Source organism: Stigmatopora nigra, chromosome 5 (assembly GCF_051989575.1).
Source record: "Stigmatopora nigra isolate UIUO_SnigA chromosome 5, RoL_Snig_1.1, whole genome shotgun sequence".
Lineage (NCBI taxonomy): Eukaryota > Metazoa > Chordata > Actinopteri > Syngnathiformes > Syngnathidae > Stigmatopora > Stigmatopora nigra.
The window spans coordinates 5,673,218-5,691,369 of NC_135512.1; the positions used below are offsets into that span (position 1 = coordinate 5,673,218).

General features: G+C 39.7%; 1 protein-coding gene across 6 annotated transcripts in view; it reads left to right on the plus strand.

Moving 5' to 3' along the window:
- The first annotated feature begins 308 nt into the window (after positions 1 to 308).
- The window catches only part of tle2b (TLE family member 2, transcriptional corepressor b), a 54,308-nt gene continuing 36,464 nt past the window's right edge, over positions 309 to 18,152 (plus strand). For 3 of the 6 annotated variants that reach the window (XM_077717836.1, XM_077717834.1, XM_077717833.1), the window contains exons 1-3: positions 4,254 to 4,947; positions 13,892 to 13,989; positions 14,395 to 14,458. In XM_077717836.1, coding sequence (XP_077573962.1) covers positions 4,924 to 4,947; positions 13,892 to 13,989; positions 14,395 to 14,458 — 186 coding nt within the window. In that variant the 5' untranslated portion in view covers positions 4,254 to 4,923. Of the gene's footprint in view, positions 326 to 4,253; positions 4,948 to 7,025; positions 7,167 to 13,891; positions 13,990 to 14,394; positions 14,459 to 18,152 lie in introns of those variants that run through there. The other 3 variants (XM_077717832.1, XM_077717831.1, XM_077717835.1) reach the window with 3 other exon arrangements.

The window sequence follows — 18,152 nt, forward strand, 5'->3', positions numbered from 1 at the left end:
CGGTTCTTGACAAATTGCCATGCATTGGGTCTGCGTCTGTCTCCTGTCTTAAGATAAAGCGACAACATTGATTTTAATTTCCTTGCTTGACATCCTGTACTTAAAGAGAGATTATTTTGGGGGCGTGTATAATAATGTTAACAAAGAGATGGACAACTATTCACATGGGATAGAAATTTAGGTTCCTCAAACAGTCTTCTATGCCTTTTTAGGGGGATGTAGGAGGAAACCGAAGTACCCACAGAAACCCACGAAAGCCCCTGGACACCATGCAATCTCCTTAGAATGCCGACCAACCCAGGATTGAACCCACGACCCCAAAACTGTGAGTCCAACACACTAACCACTCTATAATCTGACCAATATATAACCCTCTGGCAAGGTATGTTTGCTCACGCCCGGTTTATTCGTTATTAGAGGCGGAAATGAACGCTTTATGTGTTCGTAGAGGCTGAAATTAAGGCTGGAATTTTGTGAGCGTTTACGCAGCGTGACTGACAGGAGAGTCCTGCATGCGCCTGCGCAGAATTATTTGGAACTCGAATGCCCACAAGACTCCTCAAGTCCCCCCTCCCCTCCTCGTTCTGTCTTCCTGCGCCTATTACTCAACGCTATTGGTCGAATGTTGGTGCTACGTCCGAACCCAACGTGGGGCTCTGTTGCAGACGATTGGCTCGGTTTTTGTCCAATTGGTGCGCGAGGAGAGGCTGCAGCCAGACCATCTCTTAAAGTGGAACCGTGCGATTGACGCAAAAGGCAAAATTGAGATGTAAAAATGCAATTGAATTGAATTGTAGGCCTTTGTTGTCATTATACAATTATAGTAACATTTAAAGAGTCATTATAAAAGACCTTTGCGACTGATCAGCAAGTGACAGGTCACCTTCAATTCTCTTCTCTAACCAGAATTAGGGTTTATTTACATCATTGTCATCAGTCAATATCAGTGGGCTGTTTTAAAGCCAATAATATTAAAATATAGCTTTTTTTTGGTTAAACCTTTAATGTTAAAGCTAATTGCTTCAACAATGAATGCCATTCAGTATTTAGTATAGTACTTTGAATATATTAAATACTTAATGGCATTCTCAAATGTATTCAATATTTTAGTAAATGGCATTTAGACTTCCTAGTTCTCTATATATACTTAAGAAAAGGATTTGAGAGCTGATTTTGTGACACAATTTGTAATTTGTTTATGTTTAGTTAGACAGTAAACTTGAACTTGAAGGGGAAGTAAACAGCTTCAAGTCTCTATTGGGGTAATTGTATTCTAACTGCTTTCTTAAACTTTTACTCACAATTAAAATCAGAGAAGAAAGACAGAATTTTCTTTTTCTTACTTCCTGGTGCATTCCCAAAACAGTAGCTTAACTTGAATGAAGGCTAAACACTGCAATAATTGAACAATGCCACTTTAATGACAAGTTCATGGTGTACCCTGTCATCATCTCACCCTTAACCCTTAAGATAAGCAACTGGTATGTATTAGAATGGCCACCACTATAATGGTTCCGTGTTGATTTTGATTTCCACTACGTTTTGGTGTATTGTTGTGGAGAATTGTGGGAACCAATGTGTTACAATGTTATGTTTGTTATTTGGCATGGACGTCCACTTGCAATACAATTTCTATTCAAAGTACCAGACATGAAGCAGAATGGGCGGCTGACTTGTGATAAATTTAGTCTTACACACAAAAAATGGACCCATTATTCTTCACTCTTTAAGGCCATTGTCGGCGATAGGCGTCCAATCCATCTGAATTGGGAGGGTGTGTAGTCAAGGATTTCCATTGGTGGGAACCAATGAGTTAATGCGTTTCTCTTCAATACTCTCAGTTCTCTTTGTTTTATGTGTCTGTGTATTGTAGATGTCATGAGTGGTTAGCGACTTGGCTTTGGGGTCCTGGGTTCAAATCCAGGTCGGTCCACCTGTGTGGAGTTAGCATGTTACTTGTTGTGAAGTTGTCCACTTTCTTTTGCACTTATAACTCAAGCAAAAAAGAAAATCAAATGAGTAACAACTCCTATCTCGAAAAACCAGTACGTTTAGTCACTGTTGTGTAAACGCTTTTTTAATTATTTTTTTTATAACCAGGCTGCACAAGGGTTTGGGAAAACATTCCGTCCAAAATGACGCTGTCTTTGGGTTATTCCCCATTGTTACTTTTTATCCTCCTTGCAATTACTTACACAAGAAGTCCAAGTGGAGTTCAAAGGTTGTATAAAGTAGGCGCCCGTTTATGTCCCACATTGAATAATAGGACGTCAGTACTGTATGCGACCATAATTAATACTTGGGACTGCCCTCTGGCTGACCCCCCTCTTGTTATCAAATGCCTTACTGGAAACCCTGCGCCCACATGCCAAGACAGGCTGTGTCCAATTCAACAGTACCGGATTAATGGCTGTTTGATCAAGTTCAAAGGCAGAGCTGCCCCGAATAAAGTCATTAAGAAGCGGGCCAAAAGACTTCTTTACATGGAAAGACTTTAAATAAAGCGACTTAACGGCCCGTCCTGTAAATAACGTGCAAAGGAGGTAAGAGCCTGGCCTAAAAACAGAAAGGCAGATGTTTCCAAACGTACTCGCGGCAGATATTTATGGTGTGTTGTCGTGTTAATCCACTTCATGTTTGTGGCTGTGATTTTTGACGACGTGTGGGTGGAAGGTTTCATCATGTCATTGTGACACCTGCCGCGGTGATATCGGCTTCGCTTATAGTCTTGATGACATTTCTTTAGCAGGCATACTTTATGGGTTTTTTTCTGTTGTTACGATAGCGATCTCTTCTTACAATGAAACGCCCGACGTGCGGTTTTATCGTTGGAAGTCACGACTATCACACGATCTCAGTTGTGAGTAATACACATCGTGAAAATCAATCTAGAGTTAAGTACACCTCCGAATTCCAAAGAGTCCTTGGATATTTCTTTTAATACTCGTGACAGATTTCTAAAGTATCATGTTTTCTGGACTATAAGTCACCATTTTTTTAAAGAGTTTAGCGAGGCCTGCATCTCATATTTTAGTCTGACTTACATAAGTACTTTTATCCTTCTCTTTGAGGCTTTTATGTTCTTTTGTGCGATAGTTATCTGAAATATTTATGTTAACAGATGCTTATTTAGCCAGCTTTTCTTCATTTTATTATTTTTACTTATGTTACGTATATTTGTTCATGATTTCTTGTTAACTGAAATATTACCCTCACTAAAATGGGACTTATACCCCAGTATAACCTTTTTTCCCCTCTTTTTTGTGCAATGTTTGTGTTAAGCGACTTATAGTCCGAAAAATACGCCACGTACATTTTTTTTTTATAAAAGGATAGATGAACAGATATCAACCAGTTTTCTCAATACATTTATTTCCACAAAGAAACACAATTTGACACGGTTGGATGGAACAATCTATAATTAGTTGGTGACTCTCAGCCAATCAGGAAACAGCATTCTGATGCTCCAGCTCACAGCAAATTTATTGTCATTGGCTACTGCTTTATACGAGAAGAAATGTTGCTAATTAGATTCTACAGTCAAGGTAACGACCTAGTGGCAGTTATTATGACTCAAGTATTTATTCCTAAAACATTCAACAGCACTAAATACAACAAGCCAGTAAATGTAATTTAGTAAGTGGAGTATGCATTTTCTCCCAGAGCTTTCATGGCTTTTCTCCGGGTATTTCAGGTTCCCTCCCACATCACCACAACATGCATTCTAGGCTGGCTAAGCACTCTAAATTGCCCCTAGCTGCACATGAAAGGTCATCCTTTGTCTCCTTGTGGCCTGAAATTGGCTGGCAACCAATTTAGGGTGTCCCTGAGATAGGCTCCAACACCCCTCGCGACCATTGAGCTCTGAAAATTATTTTTAAAAAATGACTTCAGGCAGTTTCAGTGTATTTCCCTACTTTTCTCTGCTCCCCAAGGCTAATTCACGACTAATATATTCATAATTTTTTCAGTGATGTGTACATTTTTCACGTCAGAATTCAATCGTAAAAAAAAAACAAGCCTGCGTTGCATTTATCTCCGGAAGTAACGGTGGGAGTAATAATGGTGCGGGCACTGATAGCTGTCGTGAATCCGCGTCTGATTGCCGCAATCTCAAGCCCTTATCAATTTTGTGCATGACGGATTGCAGTGTGTGTATGTGTGTGTGTGTTTGGGAGAGAGAGAAGCGAGAGCATAAAAAGAGGAGAGCGAGCGCCATCTCAGTCTCTCTCTCTCTTCCTTTTTCCCCGCCTCTTCTTTACTATCTGTTCAGTTCCACCTTAAGAGCAGCTTTAACAGCCTGTCCTGTTTGTGTTGAAGCCAACAGGCGCAATATATTACAGTCTAGGGCTTGCTGGATCTTCCACTGACCTGATCTCCCTTCCTAGTCCCCCCTCCCTCCCTCCCTTCATCATATTATAAAAAAACAAAAAAAACAAAGCTCGCTCACACACTGTCCTACTCCCCTCCCCGCCTTCCATTCTGCTGCAGCGTGTCACAGAAGAGGAAGCCTGAGCAGAGGAGGAGACCATCCATCCATCTGTTTGTTTATGTTTCTGTCAGTGGACGGCTGGGGTGGGGGAGACGGGGCACCGGGAGACGTGAGAAGCGCAAGGGGGGGAGACGAACCCGGGAGAAGACGACAAGGAGGAGGAGGAGGAGGAGAGAGGATGTAATTGTCATGTCACTATGTTTGGACGTTGACTGATCACAGCAGGAGGAGGAAGAATGATAAGCGCAGAGCGTGGAAACTAAGTCTTGTGTGTTCTCATGACAGTGGTGCCTAAACCCGCATTGGATTGACTTTCCACGAGGAGGAGAAGGAGTTTGCTTTGGGAACCAGTGGAGAAAGGCAGAGGAGTGGAGGGCCACGGGACGAACCTGGCCATCAAACGGACTGGAAGTCTCTCCTCTCCTGGGATCATGTACCCTCAGGGCAGGCATCCGGTAAGTGTCTTTTTTTGGGGGGGGGGGGGGGGGGGACCTCTCCACTTCTCCTTCAACATAGTTTGTGTTTTGTGACGTCTCGTTGCTTTAAAAAACCTCCCCTTTGGAAGTTACCGTGGTGTGTACTTTGTCATCTCAGCGTCTGTGCAAACTCTGCTTTAATTGCCGGCTCCATTCTCACATATTCGTTGTCACTTGTTTCAAAAAAGCCTGCTGTGCCGTCTTCCCGATGTTTACCCGCCCTATAGTGCAGTCAGGCTGAGTGTAAGTGTGTGTATGTGTGTGACGCTTCTCTAGCTGCCAGAGTAGAAGGTCGGTTAAATACAAAGTGAGATAAAGGTTAAATGTGCACAGGCTAAAAATAAGGTAATAAAAATAAAATACTAGAAGTCGGAATGACAGCTTCGACTCAGTAGAGCAGCTTTCTTTTTCCTGCCCGCTTGCCGTAATCAGATTTATTTGTGTTTCGCCGTGTCTGTGCTACAAATAGGTCAGCGGCCACTTTGCCATGTGTGTGTGTGTGTGCGTGTGTATATGTGTGAGTGTGTGTGTGTTTATTTGTGTGTGTGTTTGTGTTTAGTGAGCCTCGACTGACTCCTCAGCCGGATAAAAGACACACACTATCATATAGAATTATGAATGACATTTCATATTCATTCATTTTCTGAACCGCTTATACACAAAAGGGTCGCGAGGGGTGCTAAACCCTACCCCAGCTAACTATGGGCACCAGGCGGGGGACACCCTGAATCCGTAGACCACCATCCATACACAATTTAGAGTATTTAACCAGTTTATCCTATGTTTTTGTCATGTCAGGACCAACCTGGGATCGAACCCACAGCCCCAAAATTGTGTGCTAAGCACTTTTCCCACATGTAGCTATCACACAGAATTATGAATGACATTTCCCAAGAGTCAGGCATGAGGAATCAATTATGTGTTCAGAGAGAATGCTGATAAAATGGAGACAGTGAGAAAAAGGAGGATATGAAAACATAACGAAGACAGAATAAAAAATGGTGTCAATGAAAATGAATGAGAGGAGGAGGAGGAGGAGGGAGTGCTGGCTCAGATGCCTTTGCTATCAAGTCGGATCCCAACAGGTCGTGGAACTCCCACTCTCGCACCGCCACCAGATCTCTGCCAGTACGTCTTTATTTGTGGTACGGCAGTGAAATGTGATCTGTGCTGAGGTGCCAGCGTGCCAAACGCACACGCACCTTCGCTCGTGGGCTTGTTTTGTGTCTGCATCTATACAAGTTGGGAATAATACTAGCACATATAAAAAAAAATGAATAATATTCTAAATCCTTGTGAAGAAACGGCCTGTAGTTCACATTGGGAACACTTCTTCTATTTCGAATCACTTAAGGAAGAAAAAAAAGTGGTTACCGCGTCGGCCTTGCAGTTCTAGGGTCGTGGGTTTGAATCCCAGGTCGGTCCTCACTGTGTGGAGTTTGCATGTTCTCCCTGGGCTTGTGTAGGTGTTCTTTGGGTACTCTTGTTTCCTCCCACATTCCAAAAACATGCATGATAGCCTCTAAATTGCCCCTTGTAATGAGTTTGACTGTGAATGGTTGTCCTTTGTCTCCTTGTGTCCTGCGATTGGCTGACCATGAATTATCTGTGTCCATAGTTAGCTGGGATAGCCTCCAGCACCCCCGTGACCCTTGTCAGGATACGCTTTTCAGAAAATGAATGAATGAATGAATCTTGTAGCTGAATTACGTGGTATTACAGTCTTAAAATTAAGATTAAATCCCTTGTTGTTACCTCTAATTTGTTTGATTTTTTTTATATTGATATTTTTGCCAACTTATATCCAGATATAGAGTGATTTGATAAATGGATGTCCTGCATTGTGAGCTCCTTTAAGCTTTTAAGGCTCCACATGCAATATGTTGTGCTCTTATTTTTTCAAATAATAACAATTGTTAGTCAAGGAGATGTTGATTGCTTTAAAAAATAGGTTGTGGGTGAGAATTTAGGGTAAAAATGTAAACAATGTCAGGCTGTACTTGCTTCTTTTCACCAACAGGGTGTCCAAACAGTGTCCTGGCAGTGTAATCATTTGATTGCACTCAGGTGCTGCTGCTTTCAGTAGAAACCTCATTGTTAGAATTGTTTTTCCTGGATCAGTTGCAACAAAAACATGCTCCCACTGCACCCTTTTGTGGAATAGTTTGGACACCCCTCATCTAAATGCAACTACTCTGGTATGTACTATTTATGCATATATTTGGGCTATAAGTTAGAAATGTTAAATATAGTAGAGGATTTTTTGTTAAACATCAATATACATGCACTGTATATACTGCATAGCAATGGAAATCACCCAAATAAACCTGAACATTTATTTTTAGCATGTATGAAAGTTATGTAGATTTTATTTAAGGGTTTTTTTTATTGTGGAAGTGCAAGGAAGGTTTGGAAAAAACCTGTTGTTGGGCTGTCAATCATTTCATCAAATGGGTGTGGACATTGCATGACAATTGATGGTGATAGGCTGGCAATCATTTTGAGTATTTTCAGAGAATATCATAATACTATTGCAGTGTGATACTTTGTGTGCATAGTTCACAGATTGAGAAGCTGGTTTAATGCATGGTAAAAAAAAAGGGAAACAGTTCTCTGAAAGTTTTACTTTGACAACTAAATTGTAAAAAGATGCAGACACTTCAATTTTGTATGAATGGGATTTTGTTTGTATGAAAATCAAAGCCATCATAGGGATTTTGAGCTTTTTTTTTTAATAGAATGAATGATATTATTCCAAACACAGCTGCAGTTCATCCTGTTTCTTGTCTAGTCAATCTTCCTTTCCAAGTTCAGCTGGAATATTCATTTCCTGTTGTTCCGTTTTATGCAAATACAGGCAATGAAGTCATTGGAAGATCTAATCCTCCTAAAATCAATAGGAAATGATCCCAAATTTACAGTAATTGACCTATAAGTACCCTAAAAAATGTCAAGGAAGTCATGCAAAACTAAGTCATTGCCTGCCATTGACATTGATAAAAGTCCAATTCACTTGGATTCTCATCTTTTAGTGCTATAAAGTTAACTTTTTGGGGTAAAAATAAACTAGTCGGGCTCCATTAGATCTGGTTGGCATGAATGTGGCCTACAAACTAAACTGAGTTTGACACCCCTGCCTTAACCTTTAAGTTGGCATGTCTTTCCAGATAAATATTAGGTTCTACTTTATTTTAGACTGAGTAGCTGTAATGTTTTAAAGGCAATATTTTTTTGTGATGAAATAGAAAAGGCAGGCCTTTCTATTATTTCGTATTCACACATGGATGTTTGGTTAGATTGTACTAGATGTGTAGCCCTTTAATTAGTTCCACTGGATCTTTGTTTCCTCCAATGTATGTTTGTCTTTTTCATGTCATTTGTGTGCAATTGCGCACCGGTGTCTGAATTATTTCACAATTTTGAGTGTGTGTATTTGTCCTTGTGTTGATGCATGTGTTTATGATATGAAAAGTGCCGTGTGTGTGTGTTTGTGTGTGTCATCGCAATAAATGGAATCTCGGTCTGACTTTAATTACCAAGTCGATTTACTTATGCCAGGAAAAAAGAACACGCACACATAGTGTATTAATGAGGGCCAGGCATTCATAAATGTGTGTGACGTTTAACTTTTGTGAGTTTCACAGACAGGCGCGCGTGCCAGCTGCTTTTATGTGGCTTTCTTTTTTAATTATACGACTTCAGAAGCATACTTTCGTATGACGCTAATCATAAAGTGGGGAAAGATAGCCCTAAGTGTGATATTGGAAAGTTACTGGTTGCCTGGGTAATTATGAGCCGTTCCAACTACAGTGTCGCTTTGAGTTACAGGTTTAAGTTTATGTGAAACCAGGGTTATAACTCAAATCTTGCTCATGAATAGGAATGCCATTCATCAGGATTAGAGCCTCATAAAATACTAGTTGAAAAGGTGTAAAATATTGTTTGATAAGTAAAAAAAAAAAAAGGATTTCTCAAACAGTGCAAAGCAAATAGGTCGCAAGTTTTCAGTCATTCATTTTCGGAACTGCTTTATCCTCACAAGGGTCGCGGGGGGTGCTGGAGCCTATCCCAGCTGACTTTGGGCCAGAGTTAGGGGAATCTGGGAGGAAACTGGACCTGGATTTGAACCTAGGACCTGAGAGCTCTGAGTCCGACGCGCTAACTACTCAAGCCCAGGTTGCAATTTTTTTTACTTGGAAATTTAGAATTGACAAAGCAACAGCTCGTTGTTAAAATAAGAAGTGAGTTGACCAATAAGTCATTATGTCTCGATTGATGTCGGTGATTGTCTGCTTTCTAACCATCGGACGGTATTGGATTTGGTAGCAAAATTGGATTTACGGGTTTGTTTTCAGCATTTGGCTTCATTATTTTTCTGATCTTAACATATGAGTAGTGGATTGGAATCAAAACATTGAAAAAATCTGATTTAAGGAAGAAAATTGGCATAAAAGTAAAAGAAAATCTTCCTATATCTAGGTTGTTGTGAATATTTGCCATTTGTAAATTATATACCTTTTACCTAATGAAATAACTGGGATTTATATCCCACTTCAGCCAATTTTCTGATCATTATCAACATTCAAACCAGACCAAATAGTTTTCCTGCCAATCGACAAATTCCTACAAGACTCACTTAGCATGTTTGTACATAATACCATGTGATCCAACATGCCTGTTGTGATGAAAGTGTGCCTCCAAAACCCAGTCCTTCATCCCATCAACAGACAGGTTCAAATGGGGCACCAACACTTGGCATATATCATCTATGCATGTGTCTTTTGCCACTAAATATTTCATCCAGCCATGATTATTTTATGCTCTATCTGGAAGTGTCTGTGCTTGTCTCGGAGACATCCTTATGCAAAATGAAGAGCGAGGAGTGAAGGAAGACAAGGTGGAGGAAGGAAGATGTCTCCTTTGCACGGGCATGCCCGCTAACACGCCATTGCTAGAGTGCACTATAAGGCTAAATAAACCACTGGAGAGTAGAAAGACCAAGCAGACAGATGGAATTATTTCTTACCCAATCATTTGCAGACATGGATTTGTTCCGCACTCGCCCTCTCATTTCCATTGATGGAAAAAAAACAGCAGCTGATATGAGAAGAAGTTTGGTCTTACCAAAGAGAGAGAGAGGCTAAGAAAATTTGGAAGATGGCTGACAGGCAGAATGCAAAACAAATGGCAGTGATGTCAGCCAGCAGATAGATATGGGTGTCATTTTCAAGGACCCCGTTTGTTTGCTTTCACCGTGAGCAAATGTGACATTTCTAGTTCACAAAGATGGTTTACACTCTGGATGATTAATTACCGACTACATAACGTGCTCATTACATTTCAGGATCGGATGAGGGACCTAAAACTATACGAGCCAATGGAATGTCTTCTATGATGGTAGACATCTTATATTAGTCTGCCTTCTCTCATTTCAATCCTGTTTTAACTGCCTGGTTGTTTTGCCAACGCATTACCGTATTTTTCGGCGTGAAAGTCACACTTTTTTTCATAGTTTGGCTGGACTAATAATCAAGTGTGACTTATGTTTTTCATTCGGATTTTCCGCCATCAGCTTGCCATGTTTTTTTAGGTTAGTGTTGTTCTCCATTTTATTATTGGATTGAATCACTTTATAACTCAATTGTTATTTTAATCTCTTTGTTCTTGGTTTCTGATAAAAGATAAAATTGCTCTCCCTAAAAATATGACTGTTAGTCCAGTCCAAATTATATTTTTTCCCCCTCTTTGTTGTGTATTGTTTGGCTGGTTCAAATTTTACTCTTATAGTCCGAAAAATACGCCATATAGACATTTATTTTGGAATTGCGGTTGTTTTTAAATCAATATTAATAGCACTGAGAGGCCCCACGTGATCTGTAAGATGACAGGAGTGCGCCGCCTCCATTCTGTTATGCGACAGAGTCAAAACAGACCTGAAACGGCCCCCCCACCTTCCCCTTACCTCACCCCCACTCCACTCGCCATAGATAATCCTCCCTAATTCCCTGCTTTGCCAGTGCCAGCATGTCCAAATTGTGATTGACTGCTGTCCCACATGGTGGGTGGGTGTGAAACCCCTCCCCCTCTCCTCTCTTTCACATCTAGCTCATAGATTAACAGGATCAGTTTTTCGGGATCTGATTCCCTATGACGGTGAGATCTCTCTACCGCCAATACACATAAGCGAGCACACACAGTCTATACAGGAGGTGCAAAGCTGTTTTTCCGGCCTTTCGTGACAGCCTAGCGGACCCCCAAACAATCTGCGAGACCATCTGTCATGGTGCAGGAAAGACCCGTCAGACCCAAACACTTAACTTCAACAAAAAATGTTTGCCTTGGCCTACATTTGCCACAATACTGCAATCCTTTGTAAATACAGTAATACCTCATTTATTGTGGTTAATGGGTTCCAAGATCTTCTGCAATATGAATATTGATTGTAATATAATAATAGTAATAATAATAATAGTGAATACTATTATTTAACTTGCAAATATAGATGATGGATACTCGAAGGGCTGGTGAAATCCTCTCAAATTGTGACTTGCCTTTCTCCACCATTTCTTTTTGTATTATTGTTCCTATAAACTATTCATATATATTTTTGGCCAATCATAGCCGCCATTGTTGATACGCAAAGTGGCCAGGTATTACTGTATTGTATGTTTTTTTTTTTCCTAGATCCCTTTTATCGCAATTTAACTTTGCCTTCAAGAATGCCACTGTTGTTAAACAACCTGTTTTTGTGGTCCATTGGGGATGTGGCTATATTAGATTTGAAGTGGTTTGGATTGGATTGGATTGGATAACTTTATTCATCCCGTATTTGGGAAATTTTATTGTGATCTAGAATTTTTTTTAAAGGGGCAATTTTTTAAAAACACATCTAGATTTTGTTTACTTTGCTGTCAAATTTACAACAATTTGATCACACTTATATTACAATTGCCCAAACAATGACCATCTTCAATTCTGCACCACTTTTCTCTCATTAGAGGAACCTTGTGAAGAATTTCTAATTAAATTAAGACCTTTTGGATTTAGCTCACAGCATTGTGTGTATACAGTCTCCCCATACTAGCAGATGGTGCAGGTTGTACAGCAATGCCTATTTTTACTACAGCAAAAATAAATAAAAGCAAAGTGGAAAAACAAAGTATTTCCTTCATCTTCTGCCTCCCATCTAAAGGGTGACACAAGAATGAATGGCATTCTATCTGATTCAGTCAGTCACTCATCATCTGGCTCTCACTTGCCTTGGTAAGAACGACCAAGCAGTGTATCACTTCGCTCAACCCGTTTCTCAGACATATCTTTATATATATTATTTTGTCCATTCTTTCTTTTCACAGTTACCACCCTTCTTGTAGCGAGTGATAATCTGAATGCATATTTAATGTTGCTAGTGAGTTCTTCAAGGTATGAGTATCTCCTCAACTCCCAACCAGTGCAATGTGTGTAGTATAAATCAAGGTCAATGGGGAGCTGGTGGCAGATTCCGCTCCATTTTTCCCAGGCTTCTTTTCAGCACACCAATGCACAGAGTTAGTGTACGTATCTGGCGCCTCGGCTCGGATCACTTTACCTCGGCTCAGCTCGGCTCTGCGGATTAATTACTGGGGGAAGCCCGTACATCTCTGACCTCTGCCGTTGGACTAATTGAAATCTAATTGAATTGTGCTTGTCTAGACTAACGAAGTTGGCCACTGAAAGTGACATTCTTTTGCTTCTGACTGTGGGTAGAATGCCACCAGTGTTTATTCAATCTTTGCATTGTGCTGAGGAGTTTGAAAGGACTCATTCTTACTTTGTAAGAATGGGTGTTTGGGACCTTCCTGTATGGAGTTTGCATGTTCTTCCAGGCTTGTGTAGGTTTTCTCCGGGTACTCCGGTTTCCTCCCACGTCCCAAAAACATGCATAGTAGGCTGGTTGAACAATTTAAGGTATGTGTGAGCATGAATGGTTGCCCTAGTGCTCTGCGATTGGCTGGCCACCAATTCAGTTTGTCTCCCGCTTGGTGCCTGTAGTTAGCAGGGCTTGCTTGGTTCCAGCACCCTCTGTGACCCTTTTGAGAATATGTGGCACAGAAATAAATTTTAAAAAATTACATGGTTAAGCCAAAAAGAGAGAAACTTCCTCTTTTTCAGATGCTTTGTTTGACATTTCTTAATTAGGTTCTAAAGAATATAGTGTGGGTATTCCATCATTCACATTTGTTTGGCTAAAGTAGAACCAGCATTGATAAAATGTCTGCCTGCACCATAGGTGGCAAATTCATAGAAATACTACTCTTTTTCTCCACTATTACACACAAGGAAAATCCTTTTTTCAATTTATAAAACAAGATTGTTACCTGCTGGCATCATCTAAGAAATACATTGTGTGTCCCTTTTTAATGTATTATTCTCCCAACAGTTCTTCTAGTCTGGGAAAAACTGAACAACTCAATACGAGAGTGTAGAAATGGATTTTATTTCACTACATGTGAAGATCCCACAAATTAATGCCGAACACGGAAAGTCTCCCAGGAGATGTTTTGTCCTGTAGGTCCTTGTTTAGTTTTTAGCAGGTGCTTGCAGGTGATTTCCCTGCAAGTTTATTCTAATGACATTTCCTCCCGTCGCATCTCTTTGTTGGCTAGAATACATTAGCGCGCTGGCAAGAAAGTGAGGAGGATGCTAATGTGAAAGAAAGAGAGGGATAGGGAAGGAGGAATAGTCAGTCATTAGCGGAGGACACGGCTTTATGATGTGTGGAAGTGACCTTTCCTTCTTTCATCCTGGTGCTCTTTCTCTCACAAACATGCATACGCACAGTATGAGCTTCCGTGCATGTACTTATTCTGTTTTATTGCATAAAGTCACACACATCCACTTTAATGCTTGCTCTTCACGTTGTGTCCTTTGTCTTCTGTTAAAGGTCCCCTTGCAACCTGGCCAGTCTTTCAAGTTCACCGTCCTGGAAACCCTGGACCGGATCAAGGAGGAATTCCAGTTCCTTCAGGCCCAGTATCACAGGTACACAAGGATGTATACTACAAACTACAACAACTACTATTAACTTCTCTCATTTTCTCTCACAATAGACAACATCCAGACTAAATAGCCTTAAGTCTTTTGACCTTAACAGAAAAAAAATCTACTAGGTTTTGTCTTGCTCTTTAAGAGCAGTAGAGGTATTAGCCATGTGAATCTTACTCGTGTAAAAATAATCTTTTGGCTTCTTGCTGCTGAGGAACTATGTTCAAATGACACCTCCCAATTGAGAAGAGTTGTAAACTATAATAAAACTATTTACAGGGCGTCAATAACTGGTTTATGGCTATTTGCGACAAGGCTCTGTCCCCCCCTTCCCTGATGAATAGTGACAGATTACTGTGTGTAAAGCATCTCATTTGCATATCCTTGTGTGTCCTTGTGCAGCCTCAAGCTGGAGTGTGAGAAACTAGCCAGTGAGAAAACTGAGATGCAGCGGCACTACATCATGGTGAGTCTGCTGACATCTTTAACTTTATTTTCGCCACTTTAAAAAAAAAAAAAAACATTTTTAAATCCATTACTTAAAACTGGAGGACTTTCCAACACACAAGTGCCACGTTAGGAAAAACTTACATTTAACTGACCTATATTTCTCCATACTTATATAATTAGCTTAGGAAACACATTACTTGATGCCACTGTCATTTTTAATGACTAAACTGGTGATAAAGTGCAACCATGGTAACAAAAGTATGTCTCAAAATATATTACAAAACTTCTCCAATAATTAATCCATCCCACCCGCAGCCATTTCCTCAAATGTGTCTTTTTTTGACATATCATGTAGCCCGAGCTCCTCTTTGTCGACATTTATGTGCTACTCAAAGCTCACATGTATTGTAAGCCTTTGTCTGAGGTACAAAATCCACGCCGCGCCGAGCAGAATTTGATATGCACCGTCTGCAAAGCCGCTCGCCTTTCATAAACCTGCGAGGGTGGGCTGGATCAGGACTTTAAGCTGGATAGATGCACAGATGGGGAGACATGAAATTCAGAATAGACGGATAAACAGAGGGGTGACGTAGTACATTTGCAAATAGACACGGGGCGATAAACAAATAATACTGGCGTAAAAATAACTGGCAGCAAATCCACTCCTTTTTGACAGCACTTGTCCTCATCGGGCTCACGGCTAAGTGGTAGGGAACACACTACACCGGCTAATCACAGGACACGTACAGTGTAAACAAAGAACCACTCACAATCACATTCACACATTTGGAAAATGAAGGGTCTGAACCTGATGTGCATGTTTTTTTTTTTGGGATGTGGGAGGAAGCAAATGCGGATTCTCTTCAAAATCAATAATAAGAATGGTGCTAATTATTAATATTCCACTGGAGAATGTTCTAAAATGTTATTGCATTAGATAATGTTAGTGCTCCTTGGCAATTATTTATAAAAAATCATTTATCAGGGAAAATAGGAGCATTCACAATGACTGAAAATTATAATAATGATGGGCCAGATCAAAATGTCAAACTCATTATTGTGGTATATACAGTATTTAGCAAAGTTGGGTTTTAATTTGCTTGTAATCATTGTAATAGTTAAAACTAATTAATTCAGTACAACTTGTAGATTTTTTAGGTTTTTTTATTTTTATATAACATATATATTTGTCAGTTGACCCAATGTGTGAATTTGCATGAGCGCAACTTGACATTTGACTATAAAACATCTAGATTTAAGATCAGAAAGAAATTTTGATAGATTTTGGTGATTGCCGTGTCACATTTGAATCCAACACATTAATATTCAGATGCAAACTGATTAATTTTGTATTGTATCTGGGGAAAAAAAAGACCAGTGTTGATGCTTTTTAGTCCGATTATTACATCCCAGATGCGGCAAGATAAACACATTAAAAAAAAACTAAAAAATTCAATATATTGTGCACTAAAATGGATTTCATTGTTCAAACATCTATCTTGATTCAGCACATCTACAAGTAAAAAAAAAAAACAGTAACAAGAAAACCTCAAACGAATAATTATGCTTCAGGCTTTATTATATGAAATGCCAACTCTCTATTGTACTCTGGACAACTACTGTGAAGCTAACAGGTCAGAGATGACAGTAGGGCGATGCGACAGGGCGGATCAAACACGACACTGACTTGAAATAAACGTGAAAAAAAATAGTCTATCTGAATTAAATAACGAGGGCAAAACCACAATGGAGGGATGTGTGATACCGGAAAGAGACAAAAGTGAAAATATTGTGTGTAAAAAAAGAAATAATGACAATCTTATGGTTGGAAAAGGTAGCGATGCAATATAGTAATATAGCAAAATGTGCGTGTGTGTGTGTTGGGATGGAAAAGAGAGTGTCTACAGTCACAGACACGTAAATAATGTGAAGCAACAACGCACTGGCTGTGCTCACAGAGGAGATAACCCAGAAGGCTATATTTAGCTTGTTCGCCCTGTCATCCACACTGAGGTCCGTTTCCATCCAATGTGTGTGTGTGTTTGGTTGGTTAGTTTGTTTTTTTTCTCGCTCTATCCGCCACGCTGCAGTGCTTCCACCATTACCATTCATCAGTTTTAGGATCTCTAAATTCCAGGTCAAAGGCATAAAAAGCAGGATGTCATAAAGCATTTTTATTGATTCCCAAGCCGTTGTGTTTGCATATCACTGCATTTTACTTATCAAATAGCAACTGTGATGTTTTTATCTTTGATAGGGAATGCTGAGATGTTGTCGTTTGTGGGTGCTTCATTCTCATATTTTTTCTTTTTGCCTTTTTTTTGCCTTCAATACGGCTCTAAAATAAACCAGTGCCGCAGGGAAAGATGAACTGCTCCGCGGCGTGCAATTTTTTTTTCAATAACAAATTATGTTGACAAAGTGAGAGGCTGTCAAGGCCTTCAAAAATGTAAAAGTAAAATATCATAATCAACGCTGCTCTTACGAGCGCATGGCGCATGCAAATTATTATTATTTTTCATCACATTGGCTTACCATTATTTACTGTCTCTCTTTATTAATGTAAAGTACATTGTTTAACAATTTCTCTGCAGCCTTACTAAGACATGAGTTATTGGCAGCATGTCATGTCGGTAGTTGGTCATTTCAAGGCCCTTTGGATAAATATAGACTAAGTCAAGGTCTTTTTTTATTTCTTGCATTGATGATTCATGACTTGCGGGTTGTACTGGTCTAACAAGTCATTGTTAGTTGTAAAAGTAAGGGGGCAGCATGTGTCAAAACATTGTTAAATATATCAAAGTATTGTGTTATATCATGTATTATACAGTTGTTGTTGTTGGAATATTTTCTGTCCAAAATGGTGGGCTAAGATGATTATAGTCTGGTGATTCTTAGGGTAGATTTCCTGGAAATTAGTTTTTATTTTGTGGTATTTTTTTTACTTCTGCGGTGTATATACATTTCTGCGGTTTTCTCATTTTAAATTGCTCAAGCTCAATCTAAGGAAAGAAACAAGCAATGTGCTTTAACTGCGGATATTCTGCTTTATGGCAGGATTATTTACATGGAAAATGTAAACCGTGGTCAAATTACAACAGTTTGTATGTGCGGCTGTTACTTTACAAGGACCCTAATGTATTTGGCGGAAGTAAAAACCATTATTTAAACGTTCAGTAAAACTTGTTTGCAAATCCTTTTGAGTCAATTACGGCCCAAAGTCTTTCATCATTGGTGGAGCTCTGACAGTTTATGATTGTTCTTGGGATGTTTTTTTTCTCTTCAGCAAAGGAAATACATGCTCAATCAGATTCAGGTCAGGTAATTGACTTGACAGTTGGATTACAGACTGTTTCTTTGCTTTCCAAAACAAAAAAAACAGGCTTTCTCACTATGCTTTGGGCCACTGTCCATCTGCTCTATGACCGACCCAACGAGTTATGATGCTTTTGACTGAAAATGAGCAGATAAAATTGCCCCAAACAATGACACACAATGATTATTGATTCTTTGTAATCCCCCTGGAGCCTCTCAAACATTTTTTGCCTTAAACCAAGGTAAATAAGGTGTTTTCTGACTTAAACAAGACAGATAAGAGTACTAGTATAAAACAATTTCGCAATTATTTGGATCAGAATTGTTTAGAAGAGTATTCCATGACTTTCCAAGAGTGGGACGTTGGGTTCTCAGGATTTAAGAGGGCCAGATGT